Genomic DNA, 26839 nt, shown 5'->3' on the forward strand with positions numbered 1-26839 from the left:
GGAGTGGAGAAGATGACCGCCGGAGAAGAAGGACAGCCCGGACCGGTTCACCCGGAACACCCCCGGACACTACAGGAACAATGGATGGATGGCCCAGACCACCCTGACAGGTAGGGGGAGAGAAGCGGGTGGCGGCGGCGGCCTATGGCCCCGCAAAAGCCACTGCAGATCATTGATTTAAAGCGCCCGCTTTAAATCAATGATCTGCAGCGGTGTCGCAGGGGATTAAATAGCCGATAACTTATACCGGAATATCGGTATAAGTTATCGGCTATCGGCCCTAACCTGCATGATTATCGGTATCGGCCCTAAAAAAACTATATCGGTCGATCCCTAATTAGAAGCATCAGGTATAAACCAATGGCCAACAGTGACCCTCACCTTGTCTGGTCTGGACACTTCTTGGTTCTCAGGCTCTGAGGCTAAGCTCTCTTTGGTGGATGTGCTAGACATGCCAGTCTCCAGTAACTCAATTTCAGTTTCCAGCCTAGGAAATGGTAGAAAAGCAGATGTTTTAATCTTGTAAAGTAGTAAAGAGAAAAAGCATAGCTTATTTTACTGGTAGAATAACCAAAAAGTCAATAGAACTATGATTCTTGGTGATCCAAGGCTTCATATATTCTGCTGAAAGTACAGTTACGATGCACAATCTGCATAGTGAACAGCAATACTCGCATAATATTGAACAAATCACATGTCTCAAAAATTAGGAATTATAGTCACCAATAATTTCTTTTCTGGAAGTCTCCACAACAGCACCCGAGATTAACTCCTCCTCCTTATTGGGACAGGAAAAAACACTGAGAGGTTAAATTCCCCACCCCTTCCTGTCCACACCAGTGTATTTACAAAGAACACCAAAGGAAAGGAAAAAAGTGCATAAGAACACCAAATTAAAAAACAAAAACAAAGGGTGGGATATATGGGTGCTGTCGTGGAGACTTCCAGAAAAGGAATTATTGGTGAGTATAATTTGCCATTTCCCCTTCCGTCTCTATGACAGCACCCCTGAAAAATACCAAAGAATTTATTAGGGAGGGACTATAGCACTGAGGACTTTACGTTCAAAGGCCATATCCTCATTAGACAAAACATCAACTCTATAATGCTTGGGAAAGGTATGAAGGTTTTTTCCAAGTTGCAGCTTTACAAATTTTCTCTACAGAAGCTCCAGCTCTCTCTGCTCATGAAGAGGAAAGTGCTCTAGTAAAATGGGCTTTCATCTGAAGAGGTGGGGATTTACCTCTGGCCACATAAGCCTCTGAAATTGCGATTTTAATCCATATGGCTATGGAACTTCTAGAGGCTTTTTTACCTCTATTAGGACCAGCAATCTGAACAAACAGATTATTATCTTTTCTCCACTGACTAGTTCTTTCAACATATTGGAGAACAGCTCTTCTAATATCCAGAAGACTATATGATCTTTCTAGGTCATTTTTTGGATTAGAACAGAAGGATGGAATTATGATATCCTGTGACCTGTGAAAAGTAGATACAACCTTAGGCAAAAAAATTTGGATCAAGCTTAAAAGTAATTTTGTCATCCAAAACTCTGATAAAAGGCTCCTGGATAGAAAGGGCCTGAATTTCACCTACTCTTCTAGCTGTAGTGATGGCGACTAAAAATATCATTTTAAGAGTCAGGAATTTATCTGAAACAGAATGCAGGGGTTCAAAGGGATCTAGAGGAAGAGCCCCTAAGACGTATTTAAATTCCACAGAGGACAGAGATTTAAAGTCTTAGGTCTGAGTCTACTAGAGGCCTTAATAAACCTAGAAATCCACATGTTATCAGCTAGTTTTACATGATAGAGAGCACTCAGAGCAGAAACCTGTACTTTGAGGGTACTAGGCGAAATACCTAAATCGAATCCCTGCTGAAGGAAGTCTAGAATTTTAGGAATCACCAGAGTGTCAATAGAAAAAGAATCCCCACACCAAGAGATACATTTCTTCCAAGTCTTGGCATAGATTCTAGAGGTAGTATCTTTACGGCTAGATAGAAGGGTATTTACTACCTTTTCAGAGAAAACTTCCTTCAGCAGAATGGACTTTTCAATTTCCATGCTGTCAAGCTGAGGCTTTGATTCTGACGGCGAAAGGACTGTCCCTGGAACAGAAGATCCTTTTGAGGAGGAAGCCTGATGGGCTCCTCTATACTTAGAGTTCTCAATAGAGAAAACCAGCCCCTCTTTGGCCAGTACGGAGCTATCAGAATTAGAATGCAATGGCAGTTCATTAACGTTTGAAGGACCCAAGATATCAGAGGCAGGGGAGGAAATGCATAACCTATTCTGAATGTGCAATCCTGGGCCAAAGCATCTACTGCTAGTGGAGAGTGTTTTGGATTGAGGGAATAGAATAGATCCACCTTATGATTTCTCCTGGTTGCAAAAAGGTCCACTTGAGGAACCCCCCATCTCTCCATAATCATTCTGAATGCCCAAGGCACTAGAGACCATTCTGCTGGGTCTATTACGTGTCTGCTCAGGAAGTCCGCTTCCAGGTTCCAGACAGCCTTGAGGTGAACTGCTGTGATGGAAAGAATTTTGTTTTCTGCCCAAGAAAATATTTGATGTGATATCGACTGAAGGGCAGTGTGTCTTGGACCTCCCTGATGTCTTATAAAGGCTACTGCTGTCGTATTGTCCGAATAAATGAGGTTATGACGATTTTTGCAATTTTTCTGCAGCTCCTGGAGCGTCAATCCATATGGTCAGTAGTTCTCTGAAATTTGAAGATTTCCTTGCTGTCTGGGGATCCCTCCTTCCTTGGACTGCTTGACTCTCTGAGTGAGCTTCCCATCCCCATGCACTGGCATCTGTCATTATTAGTAACAGGTTTGTCTGAAACCAACTTACTCCTCTTTTTAGATTTTTTTATGGACAAACACCACTTTAGGTGGGTTTTCACTTGAGGGGGAATTATTACTCTTTTGTCTAAAGTCTTTTGAGATTTGTCCCAATTGGATAGAATCCACTTTTGTAGAGGCCTGGAGTTAAACTGGGCCCATGCTACTAATTGGATGCACAATGTCGTATGGCCCAGAGTGGACATTGCTGTCCTGATTGAACAAGAATGAAGGGCTAGGAACCGAGAGATTAGGGCACAAAGTATTACTCTCTTGGAATCTGGAAGAAAGGGGGTCTGAATTCTCGAATCCAAGAGGGTACCCGGGAATATCTTTCTTTGACTGGGAATAAGATCTGACTTCTCCAGATTAAGAATCCAGCCCAACTTCTGGAGAACAAGAAAAGTTCTCTGTATATGGAGTTGAGTGCCAATTGAGGAACTGAGTCTGCATCAGAATGTTGTCTAGATAAGGGATAATTAGAATAGGCTCCTTCCTGAGAAGGGCTACCACCTCTGCCAATACCTTGGTGAACACCCTTGAGAACCAATTTCAGTTTTTTTGGACTCTGCTGAGTTAGAACATATCTACCTACTGGCTTGGCATCACTGTTTAGGGTTGGAAGCGGACTGACCGGAGTTAGTAAGGAGATTTCTTCCTCTATCCCCTTTCCTGTACGACCAACTGCCAGTTTTCCCTTTACCTCCTCTGGAAGACTGATCTGATTGACAAAAAAGCCTTGAACCTTATCTAAGTGCAATCCTTTTTTCTTGTCTGCTGCTTTCTATAATATTGAATCCAGCTCTGGACCGAACAAAAACTGACCATGGAATGGAAGGGAACAGAGTTTACTTTTAGATGTCATGTCTCCCGACCAAGATCTTAGCCATAGTACACGCCTAGTGGTATTAGACAAAACAGCAGTACGAGAGGTAAGTTTTACAGATTCAGCTTAGGCATCAGAAAAAAAATTTAAAGCCATTTTAAGAAGAGGCAGGGATTCCAAAATCTGGTCTTTGGGCGTATCAGACTGAACATGGAATTCCAGTTGATCTAAGCAGACTCCTAGAGTTCTGGCCACACAAGTAAAGGCTACACTGGGTCTTAATAAAGATGAAGCAGCCTCCCAGGTCTTTTTTTAACAAACTCCCTGCCTTTCTATCCATAGGGTCTTTTAGTTGGTTAGCATCCTCAAAAGGCAGAGAGGTACGTTTAGCTACTTTAGCAACCGGGATGTCAACTAAAGGTATGGTATCCCAAGTGCTAGAGTCTTTGTCATTGAAGGGGTAGTGCCTTTTCAGACCTTTAGGGATAAAAGAATTATTTTCTGGTTTCGCCCATTCATTCTTAATAATTTTATGTAAATTAGCATGAACAGGAAAAGTATAAGACTTTCTGTCTCCTAGCCTTCCAAAGAGCTCATCCTGGATAGATCTGGCCTCCTGAAATACTTCCAGATTTAAGGTAGACTTAATTAATGATTCAATATCATCAGAATTAAACAGAAACTTTTTAAGAGAAGAATCTTCCTCTTCATGAGGATTTTCTACACATTCCCCTTCTTCCAATTCTGGAGATACACTTTCTTCAGAGTCAGAGAAAGACATAAAGTAGAAGTAGTAGATGCCACAGGGGTAGCAGGTGGGGTGAATGAAGCTAAAGCTGAGTGTATCTCCGAAAGGATCATTATCCAGTTTTAATTTCTTGCATAAGGGTGGGAGAATCATCCTTAACCACAGATGCAATACACGCTTTACACAAAGGCTTTGATGCAGACTCAGGAAACTCTTTGTAACACATTATATATTTTTGGGGTTTTGATCTCTGTTTCGGATTAACCCGAAGAACCTGCAGAATACTTGTCTCCCCGGAAATACAAGGAAGAGAAGGATAAAACACCAAGAAAACGAAGATAGGCCAGGGTAAAAACCCCATGGGCCCTCAGTACTCACAGATCCAGGGACCGCTGGAGGATCTGGAATCTTTGCTGGTGAGCTCATGATGCAGCATGGGAAGATCCAATGCTGTAATCAAGCAGAGCACCTTTCATCTAGGAGAGGGGCTCTTTATAGGAAAAGGACGATACCCTGATTCAAATCTGCTGCCGAGAAGCGGCCAGAAGTGACGTCAGACGCCAAATGCATGTATAACCAGCTATAGCTATGGCTTGTTCACAAGTGCCAACACACAACTGTGTGCCCAAGTTTAAGGAGCAATTCTATAAGAGAGGCACTGAATTGCTGTTGGCAGATGTACAGTCCTTTATACACTCTTTTAACCCCTTAAGGACCAAGGACGTACCGGTACATCCTTGGTCCTGCTCTTCTGATATAACGCGGGGTTACACAGTAACCCCGCGTCATATCATGGCGGGCCCGGCGTCATAGGGAACCCGGGACCCGCCTCTAATAGCGCGCAGTGCCGATCGCGGCGCCGCGCGCTATTAACCCTTTAGCCGCGCGCTCAGAGCTGAGCCGCGCGGCTAAAAGTGAAAGTGAAAGTTCCCGGCTAGCTCAGTCGGGCTGTTCGGGATAGCCGTGGCTAATCGCGGCATCCCGAACAGCTGACAGGACAGCGGGAGGGCCCCTTCCTGCCTCCTCGCTGTCCGATCGCCGAATGACTGCTCAGTGCCTGAGATCCAGGCATGAGCAGTCATGCGGCAGAATCGTTGATCACTGGTTTCTTATGAGAAACCAGTGATCAACATAGGAGATCAGTGTGTGCAGTGTTATAGGTCCCTATGGGACCTATAACACTGCAAAAAAAAAGTGAAAAAAAAAAGTGAATAAAGATCATTTAACTCCTCCCCTATTAAAAGTTTGAATCACCCCCCTTTTCCAATAAAAAAAAAAACACAGTGTAAATAAAAATAAAAATAAACATATATGGTATCACCGCATGCGGAAATGTCCGAATTATAAAAATATATCATTTCTTAAACCGCTCGGTCAATGGCGTGCGCGCAAAAAAATTCCAAAGTCCAAAATAGTGCATTTTTGGTCACTTTTTATATAATTTAAAAATGAATAAAAAGCGATCAATAAGTCCTATCAATGCAAAAATGGTACCGTTAAAAACTTCAGATCACGGCGCAAAAAATGAGCCCTCATACCGCCCCATACACGGAAAAATAAAAAAGTTATAGGGGTCAGAAGATGACAATTTTAAACGTATTAATTTTCCTGCATGTAGTTATGATTTTTTCCAGAAGTCCGACAAAATCAAACCTATATAAGTAGGGTATCATTTTAATCGTATGGACCTACAGAATACATATCAGGTGTCATTTTTACCGAAAAATGTACTACGTAGAAACGGAAGCCCCCAAAAGTTACAAAACAGCGTTTTTTTTTCAATTTTGTCGCACAATGATTTTTTTTCCCACTTCACCGTAGATTTTTGGGCAAAATGACTGATGTCATTACAAAGTAGAATTGGTGTCGCAAAAAATAAGCCATCATATGGATTTTTAGGTGCAAATTTGAAAGAGTTATGATTTTTTAAAGGCAAGGAGCAAAAAACGAAAATGCAAAAACGGAAAAAACCCCGGTCCTTAAGGGGTTAAAGGGGTACTCCAAGGAAGTTAAGAAAAATAAAAATGCCCCAAAGCCACCACAATACCTGTCCTGTGTCCCCTGTAGTCATCCATGTGGTTTTGGCAGCTCCTTTGGCCCCTGATGTCTCCTAAATACTTTTTCCTTGCTTGCAGCACAGACTACAACTCCCAGAAGTCAGTGCAGCTCTGTGTAATGGCAGCCAACTGCTTTCACTTTCACTATCTGTGTACATGCTCACACTGCACACACACACACACACACACACAATGTACAGGTCTTGTCTTTCAGACTATTCTCCCCCCCAGCAATACATTTTGTTCTGCTCTGAATGGCAGCAGTCAGGGATTAGATCTACACACAAAAAAGAACAGCATTATGTGCTGAGCTGTGACTGAAAATCTTCTCCTCTCTTCTCTCACAGCTCACAAGTTCCTCACACAGGGAGGGGAGGTGTGTCTGTACAGCCAGAGCTCTAGACCAAACAGAAATCAGACAGAAATCAGGTGGTGTTGTCTTGAAGGTAGGGGGCTAGGTCTCACTGAGGAGACAGGGTCGATTTGAGAATTACATTTTTCTCACACTTCCTGCATGTAAGTGACAGCTGAAAGAGGAAAACTGTTGTATATAGCTAATGAATGATATTTAGACAAATACGTAAGTTGGTGAGAGGGAAAGAATGGGCTATTGGTTTAGTTCCCCGGAGTACCCCTTTAATATGTAGCTGTAATAAGTGAGATTCAGCATTTTGTACAAGAAAATTATACAAATTCATCATTTACAGGTTACATTAATAAAAAAAGATTCCACCACAAAATTATGTCTCTGACTAGACAGAATCCACACTCATTTTTCATACTTATACTGTACCCAGATTACATGCATATAGTAGATATGATTGAATGATATCACAGTGTTAAGTGCTTGGTGCATTTATACATACATTAATACTACAAGAGTAGTATAACATCAAGGTAAGGTATTTTGAAGGCAATAAATATAAAGAAAAGCAGCATAAATGCAAATGAGATCTTAGTATAACAGAGTGTACATAACACTGAAATGCATAAGTTGAAAGCATCCAGATGGTACATTTAAGAAAATACCAAAACTAAACGGAAAAGTTCTTCTTTATGCTCTACTTGACAGCATCACACCCTGAACCACTTAGGACACATGGGCTGATTAATGGGTATGTTCCCCCTTGCCTGTTTATGTAAACCATCCATACTTTGAACCAAACCTTTTCCGGGCTTATTGTTTATACTAGATACTTTTTGTTTAACATCCCCCTGCCACTACTTTAAAGAGGATTTGTGGTCAGCATAAAAATTGCACCTTTCCCTGTGACCTGCTAAAGTTATGCAACCAAAAAATAGAGCCAACAATTTGGTCTCAATTTTTAACACTATAACATATCAGGAGGTTTTAAAACTTTAGGTAAAAACCAACAATTTTCAGTACAACACATGATGACTCTGCTTTAAAGGGATCATGCCAATAGTTTCATGCTGCCCTTTCCACTGGACGCATAATACTGAGTCTCCCTCCCTAAAATATTTGGCTTTTAAGCCAATGGAGAAGACATAAAAACTGTCTTTGTAGCCCGTAGCAACTAATCACAATGCAGCTTTTCATTTTTAAATGGCTGGTTTAATATACCGTATTTTTCGCCGTATAAGACGCACTTTTTCTTCCCCAAAACTGGGGGGAAAAAGTCGGTGCGTCTTATACGGCGAATACACCCCTATCGCGGCGGTCCCTGCAGCCACCAACGGCCAGGACCCGCGGCTAATACAGGACATCACCGATCGCGGTGATGCCCTGTTTTAACCCTTCAGATGCAGTGATCAAAGCTGACCGCCGCGTCTGAAGGGAAAGTGACACTAACCCGGCTGTTTAGTCGGGCTGTTCAGGACCGCCGCGGTGAAATCGCGGCGGTCCCGAACAGCCCGACTGAATAGCCGGGTTAGTGCTTACAGGACACCGGGAGGGACCTTACCTGCGTCCTATAGGGAGAAAAATACGGCACTTCCACAACTGTCAAAAGTCATCTGTGTTTTTCTAGCATAAAAATGCCCAGAGCTTTTGACGGAATTCTAGTACAATTTTTATTTAAATGTTTGTATATTTGTATAAAACACCTTTTTTAGAGAGATAATTCACTTTACTTCTTTCTAATGTCTTTGTGTCTTTCAATTTTTTTTATTTCTTATATATATATGCTATACATTCAGAAGGGATATATATATATATATATATATATATATATATATATATATACATAGTGCTTGGCCATTCTTACTACCTCTGAATATTTTCTTCTAGCTCCCGTGTTTTCTGCTCATCGTCCTGCATCTGTTTCTTTGTTGCTTCATCTTCTTCAGGGGTGGATGCAGGAGCCCCCTCAAGAAGCCAGCGTTCCCGTAGAGCTTTGGACTGAAAATAGGAGGGAATACTTATTTAATACTTTAAGTAGTTAATTTACTAATGTTTACCATTCCATTTGCTATTAGCTGTGCAGTTAAATGTGGTGTATTTTTGTACTACAACCATATCCCAGCTTTCACCCCTGCTATATGACATCATGTAGATATTAAATCGACAATGCATATCAATTTTCACACGGAAAGAGTCTGCAAAGTGTAGAAGACTACAGCAGCCAATGACTTTATAGAGTGGGCTCACTGAAGTCATGGTCCAATACAGCATGTTACTGCCGCTGCCATTTAAACAGTGACTGGATGAGATACCATGAAGAATTGTTGCTGGAGCAGCAGTGGTTTTACCAGGTGAATATTTTTATTCTCTTTTTACTAGTTTTCAAAACTTCAATGCACAGAAGGTAATACATTGACCTTGCTGAAGGGGTTGTCTGTAAACTGTTCCATTTCTGCTTTCTTGCCATCTAGCATATCCAGATCATTGTGTGGGGGGCAAAACTATGTCCACGTGCAACGTACAATAGATGCATGATGTCACCGCAACATCTGTAACATCATGAAACTATTGGACATCCCTCGTGGTTCTGTCTGCAATGATGACCAGGACAAGCACCAACCCCATTTCGAACAGTATACTTCCAAGATGACCAGGGAGCGGAAGTGAAGCGCCAGGGAGCAGAAGAGTTAGCACCTTTTCTGCTACCTGTACAACCCCTTTGAGAGTAAAATGATGGTCTTCAAGAAAACAAATACAGGAAGAGCAAAGAAAATCCTCCAAACCCCATCTTCACCTGCTTTATTCTGTGTATTTATAGCTTTTATTTTTAGATTTGTGAGTTTGTAACAAAAATTTTAATAAATGACTGTTGAGTGGTATTGCGCCAGTTCATACAAAAGAGGATATGAGGGAAAAAGAAACAAGAATTGGCATTAACTGGTGCTAAAGGATACATTTTTCTTGTGACACTGTCCCAATGTAATGCAAATACCTATATGCTCTACAATAATTAGGAGGGCTGATAGTAAATTACATATTTCCCACTCAGGTGTTAATTGAATAGAGATGTTAATGGGGTTGTCCCTATTTTCAGTGGCTGGAGGTGGTCGGGAAGGCTAAAAGCAGCAGAAATGGGGAAGTTATGCAATTTGTGTAACTGCCATTGACTTTAATAGGAGCTGCGCAAATGATGTAGCCCCGCAAGCTACTCTTTTAGGCAACTCCTGGAGTCAATTGGAGTTACGCAAAGTGCATGACGGATGTAAGGTGATTGGACAACCCCTTTAAATATGTTTGAAAGATGGTTTCTAACCATATTCCATAATATCTGTGTTTTGAGTTAACACACACACACACACACACACATATATATACATCGTATGTTGAGGGACCACTGTATATATATATATATGAATACATATACACAATCACATACATACATACATACACACAGGGGTGTAGCTTATGGGCCCCAATGCAAAATCTGTAACAGGGCCCCATATGTTATTTATACTACTGGTGTCTTCTCATGGTGCAAAGGGGCCTTGGGGCCCTTTCAGACACAGGGCCCCGTTGCGACTGCTACCTCTGCACCCCTATAGTTATACACACACAAATACATACAATCGCATACATACATACGTACATAAAAAGGCATAAACAAGCAGTTGCAGACACACACTTCACAATAACGTACATACAATTGCATACATACATAAGTACATAAAAAGGCATAAACAAGCAGTTGCAGACACACACTTCACTTAATTTCCCTCACTTAGCTTCCTTACCAAGGCTCAGGAAAAAGGCTCAGATATAATATGCAAGGCAAATAGTTAATAAATCGCCTATAGTATGCAACATGCTGACTCAATATGGGCGGATGTGCAATGACAGGACAGGACTGGCTGTGGCAATCGTGAAATTAAGAAAACTGTGTCTCTGTAGCGGAATGTGACCCTCCGCACAAGGACACAGTTTTCTGCTTAACAGCCCGCTCCCTCTCACTCCATCCCCACCACCCTCTCTCAGTGGGACGGGGACACTGCTTAGACAGACTGTGGAGCGCGGCCAGAGGAGCGCTCCACAGCCTTTCTCCCACCCGCCCGCGCCGCACTTATACCATCCGACCGCTACCTGTTCCAAGACTACAACTCCCACAGCATGCCCTTACAGTGGGGACATGCTAGGGGTTTTAGTCTTGAAACGGCTAGAGGACAGATGGTGGATGTGCGGCGGAGGCGGGTGGGAGACAGGCTGGAACATGTGTGGAGAAACTTAGTCACCGTCCCCGTGAGAGAGGGTAGCAGGGATGGAAGGAGAGGGAGCAGGCTGTAAAGCAGAAAACGGTGTCTCTGTAAAGAGGGTCACATTCCCGTACAGGGACACAGTTTTCTTCATTACACCAGCTATTAGCAGTGGACCCAGCTACTGAAATCAGCTGGGGGCTGCCAGGTTTGGAGCTCGCTCCATACACCCTGAGCGCCACTATACTTGTTGGGGGCTTTCAGGTCCTGCCCTGCTTGTGATTTCCACAGCCCTAAGGACCCTGTCACCCTTTGGAGGAAACTTGTTTTAGTAGTTCATATAGCTAGGAGAGAAAGTGCTTAGCACACTCTTCTCGTTGATCGTTCTAACAATCATTTGGGGGTCTAAACACTCCGACCCTCATCTGACCAAAACTTTTGTAATTTTTCTACAGCGGTGCCCATTTAAGTCCTTTTTCTGTGTTCAATAAAGATAAGATAAGATAAAATCTACAGTGGAAAACATGAGCCCTCACACAGCACTGTTAACAAAAAGATAAAAACAAAAGTTATTGTGGTCAGAATATGGTGATGCAAAGCAGTTTTTTAAAGTAGTAAAACATTTTTTTTTTAACTATCAAAATTGGATACCGCTCTAATCATACACTGTGAACGGCGTACAAATCAAACCCAAACTTTAAAAGTTGCAGATTAAGTTGCAGAATTGCATTTTTTTCAATTTCATCCCACAAAAAATCCATATTACATTTTCTGATAACATAAAGAATGCCATTAAAAAAGTACAACTGGTTACACACAAAAAAAAGTTCCCATATGGTTATTCAATGGAAAAATAAAATAGCTATGATGCAAGGATGAAAAAACGAAAATGCACAAACAGTTTCCGGGTCATTAAAGGATTTTAAATGTCAAAACAAAGACAATCAAAATGGAAGGAAAAACAAGGCAGGTGTAGCGGATAGATGACATAGTAGATAATAATACAGTGGTGTCATGAAAGGCAAAATTGTTGTCATAATGAAAAACTCACTTTGAGATGCTGTAGCTGTCTTCTATCATCTTCTAGTTGGCGCCTTTTGTTTTCAATTTCTACCTGACGCCGTCTTTTTTCCTGAAAAAAAGAAATGAATATAAAGCATATACATCAGCTACTGTGATCCAAAGCACTGATGGCCATGCTTTCATATTTAGAGGCTCACATATGACACTATAATAATAAAGGGGATATGTAGGTGCTGGTAACAGATATATCTACAGTAACACTCTACATCACTTAGATGAGATTATAATATGAGGGAAATCTCAGGAAAATCTGGAGGAGATTTTTAGTATTAAATAATGAAATTAATTAGTAAATAAATAAATAGATAAAAGTTTTAACAACTATGTTACATTCAGATGTAGCAAGTACCAATTGTACAGCTGGCACACTGCACTACTGCTGAAGCAGTTATTTATGTAAATGTTCTGGGCTTCTATGGGGCTTCCGGCATTCCAACTCTTGATCGCTTCAGTCTTGGGGCGAGTTTTTTGTCTAAAAGATTTAAAACATTTAAAGGGGTATTCCAGGCCAAAACTTTTTTTTTATATATCAACTGGCTCCGGAAAGTTAAACAGATTTGTAAATTGCTTCTATTAAAAAATCTTAATCCTTCCAATAGTTATTAGCTTCTGAAGTTGAGTTGTTGTTTTCTGTTTAACTGCTCAATGATGATGTCACGTCCTGGGAGCTGTGCAGCTCCTATGGGTATATTCTCCCATCATGCACAGCTACCGGGACGTGACATCATCATTGAGCAGTTAGACAGAAAACTTCTGAAGCTAATAACTATTGGAAGGATTAAGATTTTTTAATAGAAGTAATTTACAAATCTGTTTAACTTTCTGGAGCCAGTTGATACATATAAAAAAGGTTTTGCCTGGAATACCCCTTTAAACATATCCTGCCATGGTTTATGGTCAACCCAAATGTTTACTTTCATTGAATAGCTTAGGGTGCCCTCATCCCTTACCTTTTTACAGTTTCTTGATACAACCTTCTGTTTCTAAGATATGTGGGTTTATAATTTGTCTGACAATTCAGAGAACCAGTAAAATGGGCGTGATCTTAATCTCAACAATAAGAGTGAATATTAAGTGATGGTGGGATTATACAAACAAGGGGTGTAACTGTTGTACATTGAGGGGTGTATATATCCTGAAACACACACTCTGACTGTATAACCCCGCCCATCATCACCACATTATTAATAATAAGTTCACACCTATCTGACTGATTCCCTGAATTGCCAGACAACTTATAAACCCACATATCTTAGAAATGGAAGAGCGTATTAATAAACTGTAAAAGGTGTGTATCCCATTCATACGGCTTTGACCCTACAGGAACTTCTTTGTTACAAACTTGGTTACAGCTTTTGGTGTCATCTTGGAAACTAAACCAATAAGGATTTCTCAAAAGTACCTCTATGCACCTATAATAATATATTTTCTAGTGTTTATCACAGTTTGTTTTCCTGAATTGTCTTGTTGCACTCTTTATTTTATTTTTGTAACCTGTACCTATTCATTGTTTCTGTATTTTTGTACATACCTGTGATACCTTTTTTCAGATTAAAGAGTACCTGTCATCAAACCATATTTTCTAAGCTAACTCAGATTATGTTATCTAACTACTCCTAACAACCGTCCTGCCCTTAAAAAAAAAATTCTGAGCTCTAAAAAGCTCTGTATAATACCTTTCCCTTTGCTTACATTGTGTGAGCTCCCGGCAGGAGAAAGTGGGCGTTCCCCAGTAGGCGCAACAACACTGAAGCCTGTGAGAGCTGTGCCTTGCCATGCCACGCATGCACTTCCTGAGTTTGGACTGCTGAAAGTCCGGGTGGTGGCCAAACTAACAGCTTGATTTGTGGCAGGAAACAGAAAAGAGCCACCTAGTGGCCATTTTTTCAATCACATTAAAAACATATAAAGGTTGAGAATTTTAACAGCAAGTATATAGCAAAGTGTCTTATAATTGCATAAGGAACAATAAATGAAAAGTTTAGTTTAGCGATAGGTACTCTTTAAATGTTGCATAATTTTAGCTCTGGTCTTTGGTCTCTAAATATGACCTGACCTTTCTAAAGGAAGATTGGGTAGAACATGTTTGAAAAAGGGTTAATTTAGTGACTTGCTGGAACTAGCAACAGGCACCCTAAGGTCTGATGGCTTTAACGCTTGCACTATCACACTCTCTTCAGTGGTTGGACAGATAGGGTGTGATTGTGACAGGCGCCGACACATGTGATGAAAATATGTCAGTCGGATCCATTACTCGAGTAATACCTCTTGAATTCTCCGCTTAGAAATCTGTTTTTGCCATTGACTTCCACTCACGGAATTCCGTCACAGAATTCCGTTTCGCTAGAAGAAAATGTTAATTCTTCTTGCGGAATACGAGAGCAGAAGTCCATTGAAGTCAATGGAAAAAATAATTCTGCTCGAAAGTGCGAAAAAAAAAAAGGGAAGTTCTAATTGGTGGTTGTAGTCCAGCCAAAAAAAAACTGTTTCCTACTATATTCCGCATGGAATTCTGCATCAATTTCGCCAATTTCTTTTTCAGTGTGAACGTACCCTTATGTAAAAAAGAAAAAATTAAATAAAAAGGACAAACTTCAAGTAAAAACTATAATTGCAGTTCAGAGGACATATCCTAGAGCGGTCTATCTAAAAATATAAAAAAACAAAAAAAAGGTAAGGGTAGGGTCACACGTGCTGTATTTTGCTTCTGCGTATTGACGTAAATGGGTTGTAATATTAGCTGCGTACTTTGCTTGCCATTGAATTCAATGGTTAGGAAAATACGCAGCTAAGTACAGAGCTAAATATGGCATAGGTGACCCTACCCTTAATTTACATGTATCTTTCTATGGTTTTAAAACGTCTTTCTGTGCAGTAGTGGTGCAGATTTGTGTTGCACCAAACAACACCATTATTACAGGCTATATTCGGGGACATTTATCATCGTTGCTTTGGTAAGCAAGTTCTGTAGTCATTTTTTTCTTGCTATTTTTTTGCTTATGTATGACATATTTATCTTACTATCACAGGGGGTTGATACATTTGGTTTACATGAGCAAAAACCAAGAAATCACTTTTAAATCCAATTTTTTTAGCACACATAAGCAAAAACCAAATAATGACTACAGAACACCACTTTGCAGCTTTGAAAAAAAATGTGCATATATATATATATATATATATATATATATATATAATGTGTGTGTGTTTATTAAATTTTTTAATGCTGTTTTTTCTCCCTAAATGTACTTACTCATTTTTTAGTTTTTTTTGTTACTTCTTCTACAGATCCGTGTATCCTGTGGACTCCTTCGGATTCAGTGGACTACTTCGACGACCAGCATTTTTCTTTGCTTGATGTTAATAAAATGGTTAATGAGGGCTTGTGGGGGAGTGATTTTTTGTAATAAATTTTTTTTTAAACCGGTTGTGTTTTTTTTATTTTTTTTACTTACTGGACAGGCTTAGTAGTGGAAGCTGTCTTACAGACCGAGTCCATTACTAAGCCGGGCTTAGCGTTAGCCGCAAAAACAGCTAGCGCTAACCCCCAATTATTACCCCGGTACCCAACATCACAGGGGTGCCGGGAAGAGCCGGTACCAACAGGCCCGGAGCGTCAAAAATGGCGCTTCTGGGCCTAGGCGGTAACAGGCTGGCGTTATTTAGGCTGGGGAGGGCCAGTAACAATGGTCCTCGCCCATCCTGGTAACGTCAGGCTGTTACTGTTTGGTTGGTATTTGGCTGAGAATAAAAATAGGGGGGACCCTATGTGTTTTTTTTATTTATATTTAATTATTTATTTAAGAAAAAAAAAACCCGCATAGGGTCCCCCCTATTTTTATTCTCAGCCAAATACTAACCAAACAGTAACAGCCTGACATTACCAGGGTGGGCGAGGACCATTGTTACTGGCCCTCCCCAGCCTAAATGACGCCAGCCTGTTACCGCCTAGGCCCAGAAGCGCCATTTTTGACGCTCCGGGCCTGTTGGTACCGGCTCTTCCCGGCACCCCTGTGGCAATGGTTACTGAGGTAATAATTGGGGGTTAGCGCTAGCTGTTTTTGTGGCTAATGCTAAGCCCAGCTTAGTAATGGACTCTGTCTATAAGACAGCTTCCACTACTAAGCCTGTCAAGTAAAGTAAGGAAAAAACACAACAGGTTTATAAAAAATGTTCTTACAACAAAAACACTCCCCCACAAGGCCTCCTTAACCATTTTATTAAAATCAAACAAAGAAAAATGCGGGGGCATGGGGGTTTGGGGTGCTGACAGCCCCCCCCCCCCCCCCCCTGACAGACTCCTATATCCCCTAATGTTATGTCACTGTTCCGGTTGGGTCCTGGGATTGGCTGCTGGTCCTGGCCAATCACAGGACCCAGCGGGAAATGTGAAATGACAGCAGGGGATTTTGGAGTCTGCGGCGCCGGTATATGTTATAAGGAGCCCGGGCTGACATTACAGTGCAGCCGCCCGGGCTCCTCATACGGCCTCCCCGCTACCCTCACTTAATAATGATGGGGACACTGATATCCCCCCCTTGTCTCCCGCCCGCGCCACTCAGCTCCCGCTGCTACAAGACTACAACTCCCAGCGTGTCCTCACTGTAAGGGCATGCTGGGACTTGTAGTCTTGCCACAGTTAGCAGACAGATGGCAGTTGCGTGGCGCTGGCAGGTGAGAGGGGGGATGTAAATCACTGCAGTGTCCCGGTAGCGCAGTCAGGGTAGCGGGGAGAAAGTATGTCGGAGCCCAGGCGGCAGTAGCTTTTCCTGCTCCATGTTGGAGCTGGAGTAAATTTAGTAATTTTTTACGGCCTTGGCGACATTTTATTGCGCAGCTGCGACTGTCGCAGTTAATAAATACCTGACTAAACCAAGTAAAGTTTTCAAACCTGCGTACCGTAGTCAAAAAAACAAAACTTGCTCTTCTTGCTTGCATAGATGATTGTCGCACGAAAAGTCACGGTGTCGCAATAGCGACTTTTTTGTGACAGAAAAACTTGGGTAAAAGGGTTGATAAATGCCCCTCATTGTGCCTATTAAAGGCAATGAGGGGAAAAAATCACACACAGCATTTTCTAAATCTAATTCCTAATAGGTTGAGATCTGAAAATAACAAATAAGTTACCGTATTTACCACATGATTTGCTGTATTTTCTGGGTCTCCTTTTGCACATGATTAGGTTACTAAATATGAACAAGCAAAGCAGCAATGACATCTGCAGGCCACAAGATGGAACTACATGTCAACTGAAATGATGACATACAACCCTTGGCAAAACATATAGGATAACCCAGCTTTTTTTTTTTTGTGGCAAATAAAAATTTCACACATATGATCCAAATCAATGTTTCTGCCTACAGCCTTTCCTAGCTCTTCTTACTAAGAAGTTGAGATAGAAAAACAAATTGCAGGATTTTGTGTGTCTCCTTTTGCATCACTGTCATCTCATGTGAATATACTTTAAAGGACATATCCAGTGGTGAAAAACTTATCCCCTATCCTAAGGATAGGGGATAAGTTTCAGATCGCGGGGGGTCCGACCACTGGGGCCCCCGCGATTTCCTGTATGGGGCCCCGACAGCTCGCGGGAAGGGGGCGTGTTGACCACCGCACGAAGCGGCGGCTGACACGCCCCCTCAATACAACTCTATGACAGAGCCGGAGCGCTGCCTTCGGCAATCTCCGGCTCTGCCATAGCGATGTATTGAGGGGGCGTGTCGGCCGCCGCTTCGTGCGATGGTCAACACGTGCTATCTGACCAGCGAGCCAGGGCCCGTACAGAGAGATTGTGGGGGGCCCCAGCGGTTGGACCCCCTGCTATCTGAAACTTATCCCCTATCCTTAGGATAGGGGATACGTTTTTCACCACTGGACTACTCCTTTAAGGTGGTGGGGAGAAGTCAGTCTATTCTGGGATTTAAATCTGTAGAATAAAAAGCAAAGTCTACAGATATCCTGAACCTTAAAGGGGTACTCTGGTGGTCAACGTGTTTTTCGGTTTTTGACTTACCCTATTTGTTTTGTTTCATTTCTATTCTTGTTGTTTAGGCGACTCTATTTCCGTTCTTTGTTGTCTTTTTATCCTCCACTTTGTTTTCCTATCTTTGCTTCTCTTTCCTGTTTCTTGCTGTGCTGAAAACTACAAATCCCAGCATGCCACATGCCTTGCTGGTTTGGGGCGGCTCCTTTTTTTGTTTTTGTTTGTTTGTTCCACCCTTTACCCACCCTACTATTTTCCCGGGTCAGCCCCCTTATACACAGCACACTAATATAAATCAGCCCTGGTTGGGATACACTGTCATACACACAAAAGGGACTACAACTCCCAGCATGTGTCAAATGACAGTGGTCAGATTTGCAAAAAAGGGCTCAGTCCTTAAAGGGGTACTCTAGTGGTCAATGTGTTTTTCCGTTTGGGACTTACCCTATTTGTTTTGTTTCATTTCTATTCTTCTTGTTTAGGCGACTCTATTTCCGTTCTTTGTTGTCTTTTTATCCCCCACTTTGTTTTCCTATCTTTGCTTCTATTTCCTGTTTCTGACTGTGCTGAAAACTACAAATCCCAGCATGCCACATGCCTTGCTGGTTTGGGGCGGCTCCTTTTTTTTTGTTTGTTTGTTCCGCCCTTTACCCACCCTACTATTTTCCCGGGTCGGCCCCCTTATACACAGCACACTAATATAATCAGTCTTGGTTGGGATACACTGTCATACACACACAGAAGGGACTACAACTCCCAGCATGTGTCATTCAGGAGTCTTCAGTCTGTGGTATAACACCAGCATGCTGCCTCTGTAGTCTCCAATGGGTTGTAGTTGACCACACCTCTGTAGGGCATACACCAGTGTTTCCAAACCAGGGTGCCTCCAGATGTTGCAAAACTACAACTCCCAGCATGCCCTGACAGCCTTTGGACATGCTAGGAGTTGTAGTTTTGCAACACCTGGAGGCACACTGGTTGGGAAACACTGGTGTAACATGTTGTGAATGCTGAATAGGCTAGAACAGTGTTTCCCAACCAGTGTGCCTCCAGCTGTTGCAAATCTACAACTCCCAGCATGCCCAAAGTCTGTCAGGGCATGCTGGGAGTTGTAGTTTTGCAACAGCTGGAGGCACACTGGTTTGTAAACACTAGCATACACACACATAACAGGGACTACAACTCCCAGCATGTGTCATTCAGGAGTCCCCCCTCCCCCTTCACATATAGAGATCATTCCCAGTATGAGATTTATTCCCCTGCAGTCCATACATCCCCAGCTCGTGCACCTTCTCATCCTCCCCTTCAGATAACACTCTTATCTGTGTTCTTTCTCCTGTGCAGACCTGCCTCCTTAGAAGACAGAGCAGGGGGAGGGGAGGAGCTGTGTACTCAGCTGGATGAGATGAGGGGGCGTGGTTTATTTCTCTCAAGCAGACAGAGAAAAAAAAAAAAATACTATGACATCTTGTCCACAACAGACTTAGAACTGTGGACAACAGTAAAATAAAATCCTCTGAACTACAGAACTTCCTGCCCAACAAACAGGTAAGAAAAACACACAAATGCTGCCAAAACATATAACACATGTATATTGCAAAAAAACTAAACTTACAAAGAAGATGCCATATAGTCACAAAAATTTACCACCGGAGTACCCCTTCAACAATAAATATAATTAGAAATGCATGTTTTGAGAGTCAGTTTTACTGATTAGGAACAAGCAAAGCAGCAGTGACATCTGCAGGCCATGAGCTGGAACTACATGTCAACAACATCCTACTGTATGAAAGAAACCACACGGTGAGAATCGTGACTTCATCTATTTTTAGTGGTTTATATACAAAAGCATATAGAACTCACCGCTATCATCTGCAGTCTGTCCTGCTGACTTTGGGATTCAGTGATCCTGGGAACAATAATGAAACAAAAAGGTCAGTTTAGAACCCAACAATAACTTCACAAATATATATTTTTTTTTTTATTTTATTTATAGAGCTAAAAGACAATAAGGAAAGTATATTGGGATAATAACTGAGAAAATAAAGTCATAAAAATAAAATTGTCCACACCCAAAAAATCTATTCACACAAACCTCAACAACTCAATAAATCCAGAATAGTGGAGAAATAATTATGTAATAGCCAACAAAATGTTTTTTAATAAACTGTTATGAATGCAAAGCAGATGTAGAAGAATTTGTACCCAAAATGCTTATCCAATAAAAGGTTCATTGTGCTAATGTAAGAAATGCCTGACATTCATATGTAAGAGGGCAGCAATAACAGTGGGCAACATCAGTGGTCATTGGGGTCACAATGGCAACATGGCCCCTGCTCTCCTGGGGCCCAGAAGCTTACTTACAGCTCTGTAGGCTTTTTCTATACTTGCCAGTATATCTTCAATAGTGTCTTTTTGTTCTCAGTAGACATTGAATAAAATATGCTTTTATGGAGAAACGTTCAATCTCTAGTCTTAAAGGGGTTATCCAGGAAAAAACTTGCTCTGGCTCTAGAAAGTTACGCAGATTTGTAAATAACTTCTATAAAAAAATCTTAATCCTTTCAATAATTATCAGCTGCTGAAGTTAAGTTGTCGTTTTCTGTCTGGAAACAGTGCTCTCTGCTGACCTCTCTGCTTGTCTCGGGAACTGCACAGAGTAGAAGAGGTTTGCTATGGGGATTTCCTTCAGAACTGGGTGGTTCCCGAGACACGTGTCATCAGAGAACACTTAGACAGAAAAGAACAACTCAACTTCATCAGCTCATAAGTACTGAAAGGATTAAGATTTTTTAATAGAAGTAATTTACAAATCTGTTTAACTTTCTGGAGCCAGTTGATATATATATATAAAAAGTTTTTTTCCTGGATAACCCCTTTAAGGTAAAAAAGAAGATGTGTCCAACTTACATTCCTGACAATTCCTTATCAGGAGAAGTCTCTGTGGACAATGGTTCCAGGAAATACAATTCCTATTACACAGGCGCATATTCCCAATACAGGGTTGTGTCTACTATGTAGTGCTAGTGTTCAGAGACAAAGTCTCCCAAACATATTCTGAACAATGAGTCAGGAAGTTAGTGCTTTTTCTATTAAAACCTACTTAGGTGGTCATCTAGATGACACTTTTTATGGGCACTCTCTCGCTTTTATTTAAGGGGAACTATCTGTCTGTCACATTTTACCTAACCTATCCATACACCCTCATTCGCCTGTGTTATTTTGTTATTATTATGTGTCAAGATACCATTATTTAAAGGGGTATTCTGGGCAAAAACATTTTATCCCCTATCCAAAGCATAGGGAATAAGATTTCTGATCACGGGGGCCCGCTGCTGAGACCCCCCACGATCTCCCTGCAGCACCCACATTCTATGCGGGGACTGCGTCTCTAGTTTCGGAAACCTCCGGGTTTCCGGGACTGGGGACGTGATGTCACGCCACGCCCCCTCCAATCATGTCTATGGGAGGGGGCGTGACTGCCGTCACGCCCCCTCCCATAGACATAAATAGCGTGACGTCATGTCCCCAGTCCCGGAAACCCGGAGGTTTCCGAAACTAGAGACGCAGTCCCTGCATAGAATAAAATATTTTTGCCCGGAATACCACTTTAACTGTACAGGAAAATGCAGCAGACTGCATTCCTTACAGAGCACCACAGCAAAAAAATGTACACTATGGGGGAGATTTATCAAAACATGTGCAGAAGAAAAGTTGCCCAGTTGCAGGGGGCCAAGGAGACACTGCAGGGAGGTTGCCTGACAGGTCAACAAGGGTACTGGGGTACAACTCCTGTACCGGGCCACCACATACTTCATACACCTATTTTAAAATCTTAACCATTCAGCCCATATCAGCTGCTTTATGCTTCAGAGGTTGTTGTGCGGTTCTTCCAGTCTGACTACAGTGCTCTCCGCTGCCACTTGTCCATGTCAGGAACTGTCCAGAGGATAAGCAAATCTCTATAGGAAACTTCTCCTGCTCTGGACAGTTCCTGACACGGAGAGAGGTGGCAGCAGAGAGCACTGTCGTCAGACTGGGAAGAACTACACAACTTCCTCTGGAGCCTACAGCAGCTTATAAGTACTGGAAGGGTTAAGATTTTTTAAATAGAAGTAATTTACAAATCTGTATAACTCTCTGGAACCAGTTGATTTGAAAACATTATTTTCCACAAGAGTACCCCTTTAATGGGCCAAGTAAATACTAAATGCTGATATATCTGTACTGTGTAAGGCTGGGTTCACAATACCAAATGTCTGCCCAGAAACTGTTCGGGCAGACGTTGTGTTCAGAGCAGTCATATATATCCATAGATTATCCACACAGGTAATGCACAAAGACCCCTTTATTTCCAATGTACCTAAAAATTGTTACCTTTATAAATCCATACACAAGTTTTAAAAGTTAAGTGCTAATATCCCCTATTGTAATGTGATATCTAATAAACACTGTCACACTCTGACAACATGTGCCTGCAGAACTCGTGCTTATCATGGGGCTATGCACACATTAAAGGGTTACTCTGCAGGAAAACATTTTCTTTTAAATCAACTGGTTCCAGAAAGTTAAACAGATTTGTAAATTACTTCTATTTAAAAATCTGAATCTTTCCAGTACTTAGCTGCTGTATGCTACAAAGGAACTTCTTTTCTTTTTGAATTTCTTTCCAGTCTGACCACAGTGCTCTCTGCTGACACCTCTGTCTATGTCAGGAACTGTCCAGAGCAAGAGAAGTTTGCTATGGGAATTTGCTCCTACTCTGGACAGTACCTAAAATGGACAGAAGTGTCAGCAGAGATCACTGTGGTCTGACTGAAATTAAATTTAAAAAATAAAAGAATTTCCTATGGAGCATACAGCAACTCATAAGTACTGGAAGGATTAAGTAATTTACAAATCTGTTTCAATTTTTAGCACCAGTTGATAATTTTTTTTTTTCCAGCGGAGTAACCCTTTAAAAGCAATCTTGAAGCAGAAACAGAAAACGGCACTCACCATTTTGTGGTAGAAAACGTTGCTTGAGAAAGTACGTTACGTACAAAAGAGCTGTTGTTTTGATTACTCCCCTGTTTGTCTGCAGCACCCCACTGCAAAGGTTTGTTTGTGCACAAAAGAAAATAAAGATTAAGGGTACGTTCACACGTGCCGATTTTTTAACGGGTTTTCCGATGCGTATTTGAAAGTGGGCGGGCTCTTCTCGGCTGTCCGCAGCAGATTTTCCGTGGCGAAATTTACGCTGCGGAAAATCCGCCACAGTTTCTACTGACTTCAATGGGGCTTGCGGCGGATTTTCCGCAGTGTACATTCCACCGTGGAAAATCTGCTGCGGACAGCCGAGAAAGAAGAGCCCGCCCACTTTCAAATACGCAGTGGAAAACCCGCAAAAAAATCCGCGTGTGTGAACTAGGGATCGGCCGATATCGTTTTTTTAGGGCCGATACTGATAATCGGTGGAGGTTAGGGCCGATAGCCGATAACTTAAACCGGAATAAGTTATCGGCTATTTATCCCCCCTCGACACCGCTGCAGGTCATTGATTTAAAGCGGGCGCTTTAAATCAATGCACTGCAGCGGCTTTTGCGGTGCCATAGGCCGCCGCCACCACCACCCGCTTCTCTCCTCTACCTGTCAGGGTGGTCCGGGCCATCCATCCATCCTTCCTGTAGTGTCCGGCGGCATTCCGGGTGGAGGGTGAACCGGTCCGGGCTGTCCTTCTTCTCCGGGGGTCATCTTCTCCACTCCGGGCAGGCTCCGGCCTAGTATGCTGCATAGCAGCCGCTACGCAGTGACGCCCGTGCGCAGCGACGCACCTGACGTTACGGCGTAGCGGCATCTATGCAGCGTACTTGGCCGGAGCCTGCCCGGAGTGGAGAAGAGGACCCCCGGAAAAGGACAGCCCGTACCGGTGCACCCTCCACCCGGAATGGCGCCGGACACTACAGGAAGGAAGGAAGGATGGATGGCCCGGACCACCCCCATTACGGGTAAGTTTATTTTTTTATTGACTCGGAGGGTGGGGGAGGGATCCATACCGGTATACCGCCCAGCACTACGGTGGGGGGTGCGACGCGGTGGGTCGGGGACGGTCGCGGTGCGGTGGGTCAGGGGGGGGCGGTCGCGGTGCGGTGGGGGCGGTGCGGTGGGCGGGGCATTATTGGCTTATCAGCAAGGTAATTGCTGATACCGATAATGCCCAAAATCGTGATTATCGGCCGATAATATCGGCCATACCGATAATCGGTCGATCCCTAGTGTGAACCACAGTGGCTGTTTCCACCCAGGTTTTTTTCTGGCAGTTTTTGGAATACTGCCACTGTAGTTTTTGAGCCAAAGCCAGATTCAAAAGGAATAGGACATATTAAGGAAGGACTTACACTTTTCCTCCCTTATGGATCCACTTCTGATTTTGGGTGAAAAACTCCAGTGTCAGAAATCCAAAAACTGCCAGAAAAAAAACCAAGTGGAAACTTAGCCTTAGAGTGTATTCAAACGTACAGTATCATGTGCATATTTAATGTTCAGGATTTGAAGCTGCAGAGTTCAATGTAAACTAAATAACTAAAATTTTGCACATGAAATATGCGCAGGATACTGTACGTGTGACGTTTTCTACCACGAATGGTGAGTGCAGTTTTCTATTTCTGCTTCATGATTGGGATCTTAATGGACTCTTTACACAATATAAAAGTGCACACCAATAGAGTGATTTTCAGGTGTATCATTTGTTTGGGGAGGCACATTAAAAGCAGTTTACTCTGCCCCCCCCCTCAACATATTTCTCCACAACACCAGTGGCTTTGTCAAGAGGCAAGCGGGAACTGAGTCTTAGATGGCTGTACTGGGGGTTATAATACCTCCTATTGTGATGTCATAAGGGAAATGTGTCACCTAACTGGCCAATAAAGTAACCCTTCCAATTACACATCCAATTAGATGTAGTAAAAAAATAACAGGCCATATAACTGTCCAATGGTATTAGGGGTGTGAATCGCCAAGAATTTGGCGATTCGATTCGAATCGCGATACCAGTGTGGCGATTCGATATATCCCGATATATCGCGATACCGTCTAGGTGACGATACATCGCGATATATCCCGATATATCGCCCACCTGGGAGCATTCATAGATCCCAATAGACGCCGCTGTCAGCTTTGACAGTGGCGATCTAGTACTCCGGTGCTCACTTTTCTCATGTTATCCCGTCCGGGCTGCAAAATAAAATAAAACGCACTTTATCTTACCTGCCAACGAGCCCCCGGAGCTCCGGTACACTCCGGTACAGGTGTTCGGTCCCCGGGCTGTATTCTTCTTACTTCCTGTTAGTCTGGCACGTCACATGGAGCTTCAGCCTATCACCAGCGGAGGCGGGACATCGCTGCGGCCAGTGATAGGCTGAAGCTCCATGTGACGTGCCGGACTAACAGGAAGTAAGAAGAATACAGCCCGGGGACCGAACACCTGTACCGGAGCTCCGGGGGCTCGTTGGCAGGTAAGATAAAGTGCGTTTTATTTTGCAGCCTGGATAGGATAAAATGAGAAAAGTGCGCACCGGATACTCCTTTAATAGCCAGCCGCGGCGATTGCCGCATGCTGGCTATTAGCGGCGGCCCCCGGCTACTGAAATCAGCCGGGGGTCGCATAGTACGGAGTGGGCACGAGTCGGAGCCTGCTCCATAGCCGTGTCAGATCCGGCCTGCCCGGCTCCACAAATGTGGAACTTTTATCTCCTGATGCCCGGGACATGACATGCTGTTCCGGGCGTCCGCAGATAAAAATTCCACATCCCTAAAAGAATCGATTCAAAAATATTTTGAATCGATTCTGTATCGGCAAATGAAAAAATCGCGATTATCGCGAGAATCGATTTTTTCTTACATCCCTAAATGGTATGCAGTGCAATAAAAAGACAAGAGGCGCTTCCTTGTGTAACTCCTTCAAATGGCTGGGAAGCGCTGGAGGGTCTGGCTCCCGACCACGCGAATGGAAGATTGTGACGTCACGACTCCGCCCCCTCAATGCAAGTCTATGGGAGGGGGCGTGACGGCTGTCACGCCCCCTCCCATAGACTTGCATTGAGGGGGCGGGGCAGGATGTCACACGGGGGCGGAGTCGTGACGTCACGATCTTCCGTCCCCGTGGTCGGGAGCCAGACCCTCCAGCGCTTCCGGAGCAGTTACAGGTGGGTGCAGCTTGCTATATTGCAGGGGTTCCCAGCGGCAATCTGACATCTTATCCCCTATCCTTTGGATAGGAGATAAGATGTCTAGGGGTGGAGTACCCCTTTAAACATACAGGGACTATTCATAGTATTGAGAATATTTTGTAGACTAGATGGGCCGAATGGCTCTTATCTGCCGACACATTCTATGTTTTTAAGCAGATAATTAAAATGGATAACTCCTGTTTATTGTATAAAAATTTACATTTCTCAGCGCTTATATTGTACCTACAGTGCAGTACAAAGATTGTTCACTCATCTGCATAGTCTTGGTATTTATCTGTAGAATATGTGTAAAATCCTTTGGTAATTTCCATAGTGCCTTATACACTTTGGCCTAGAGGATGCCGTGTTTGATGTCAGTGGTGACAGCTGAAGTCAGTGCATTGTCATAACAACTCACACACAAACCCACAACCTGCTAGAAAAAAAAGTCCCATGATTTCATTTCCTGT

The 26839-nt window shown here is 42.7% G+C and overlaps 1 protein-coding gene across 2 annotated transcripts in view; it reads right to left on the bottom strand.

The window, feature by feature from the left end:
* PALM (paralemmin) overlaps window positions 1-26839 on the bottom strand; it is a 98323-nt gene that overhangs the window by 13169 nt on the left and 58315 nt on the right. For both annotated transcript variants that reach the window (XM_056518008.1, XM_056518009.1), the window contains exons 2-5: window positions 20026-20071; window positions 12148-12228; window positions 8717-8847; window positions 382-487 (exon numbers count right to left, since the gene is read on the bottom strand). In XM_056518008.1, the coding sequence (XP_056373983.1) occupies window positions 382-487; window positions 8717-8847; window positions 12148-12228; window positions 20026-20071 (364 nt within the window). The remainder of the gene's footprint in view (window positions 1-381; window positions 488-8716; window positions 8848-12147; window positions 12229-20025; window positions 20072-26839) is intronic.

This window comes from Hyla sarda, chromosome 1 (assembly GCF_029499605.1).
Source record: "Hyla sarda isolate aHylSar1 chromosome 1, aHylSar1.hap1, whole genome shotgun sequence".
Taxonomy (NCBI): domain Eukaryota; kingdom Metazoa; phylum Chordata; class Amphibia; order Anura; family Hylidae; genus Hyla; species Hyla sarda.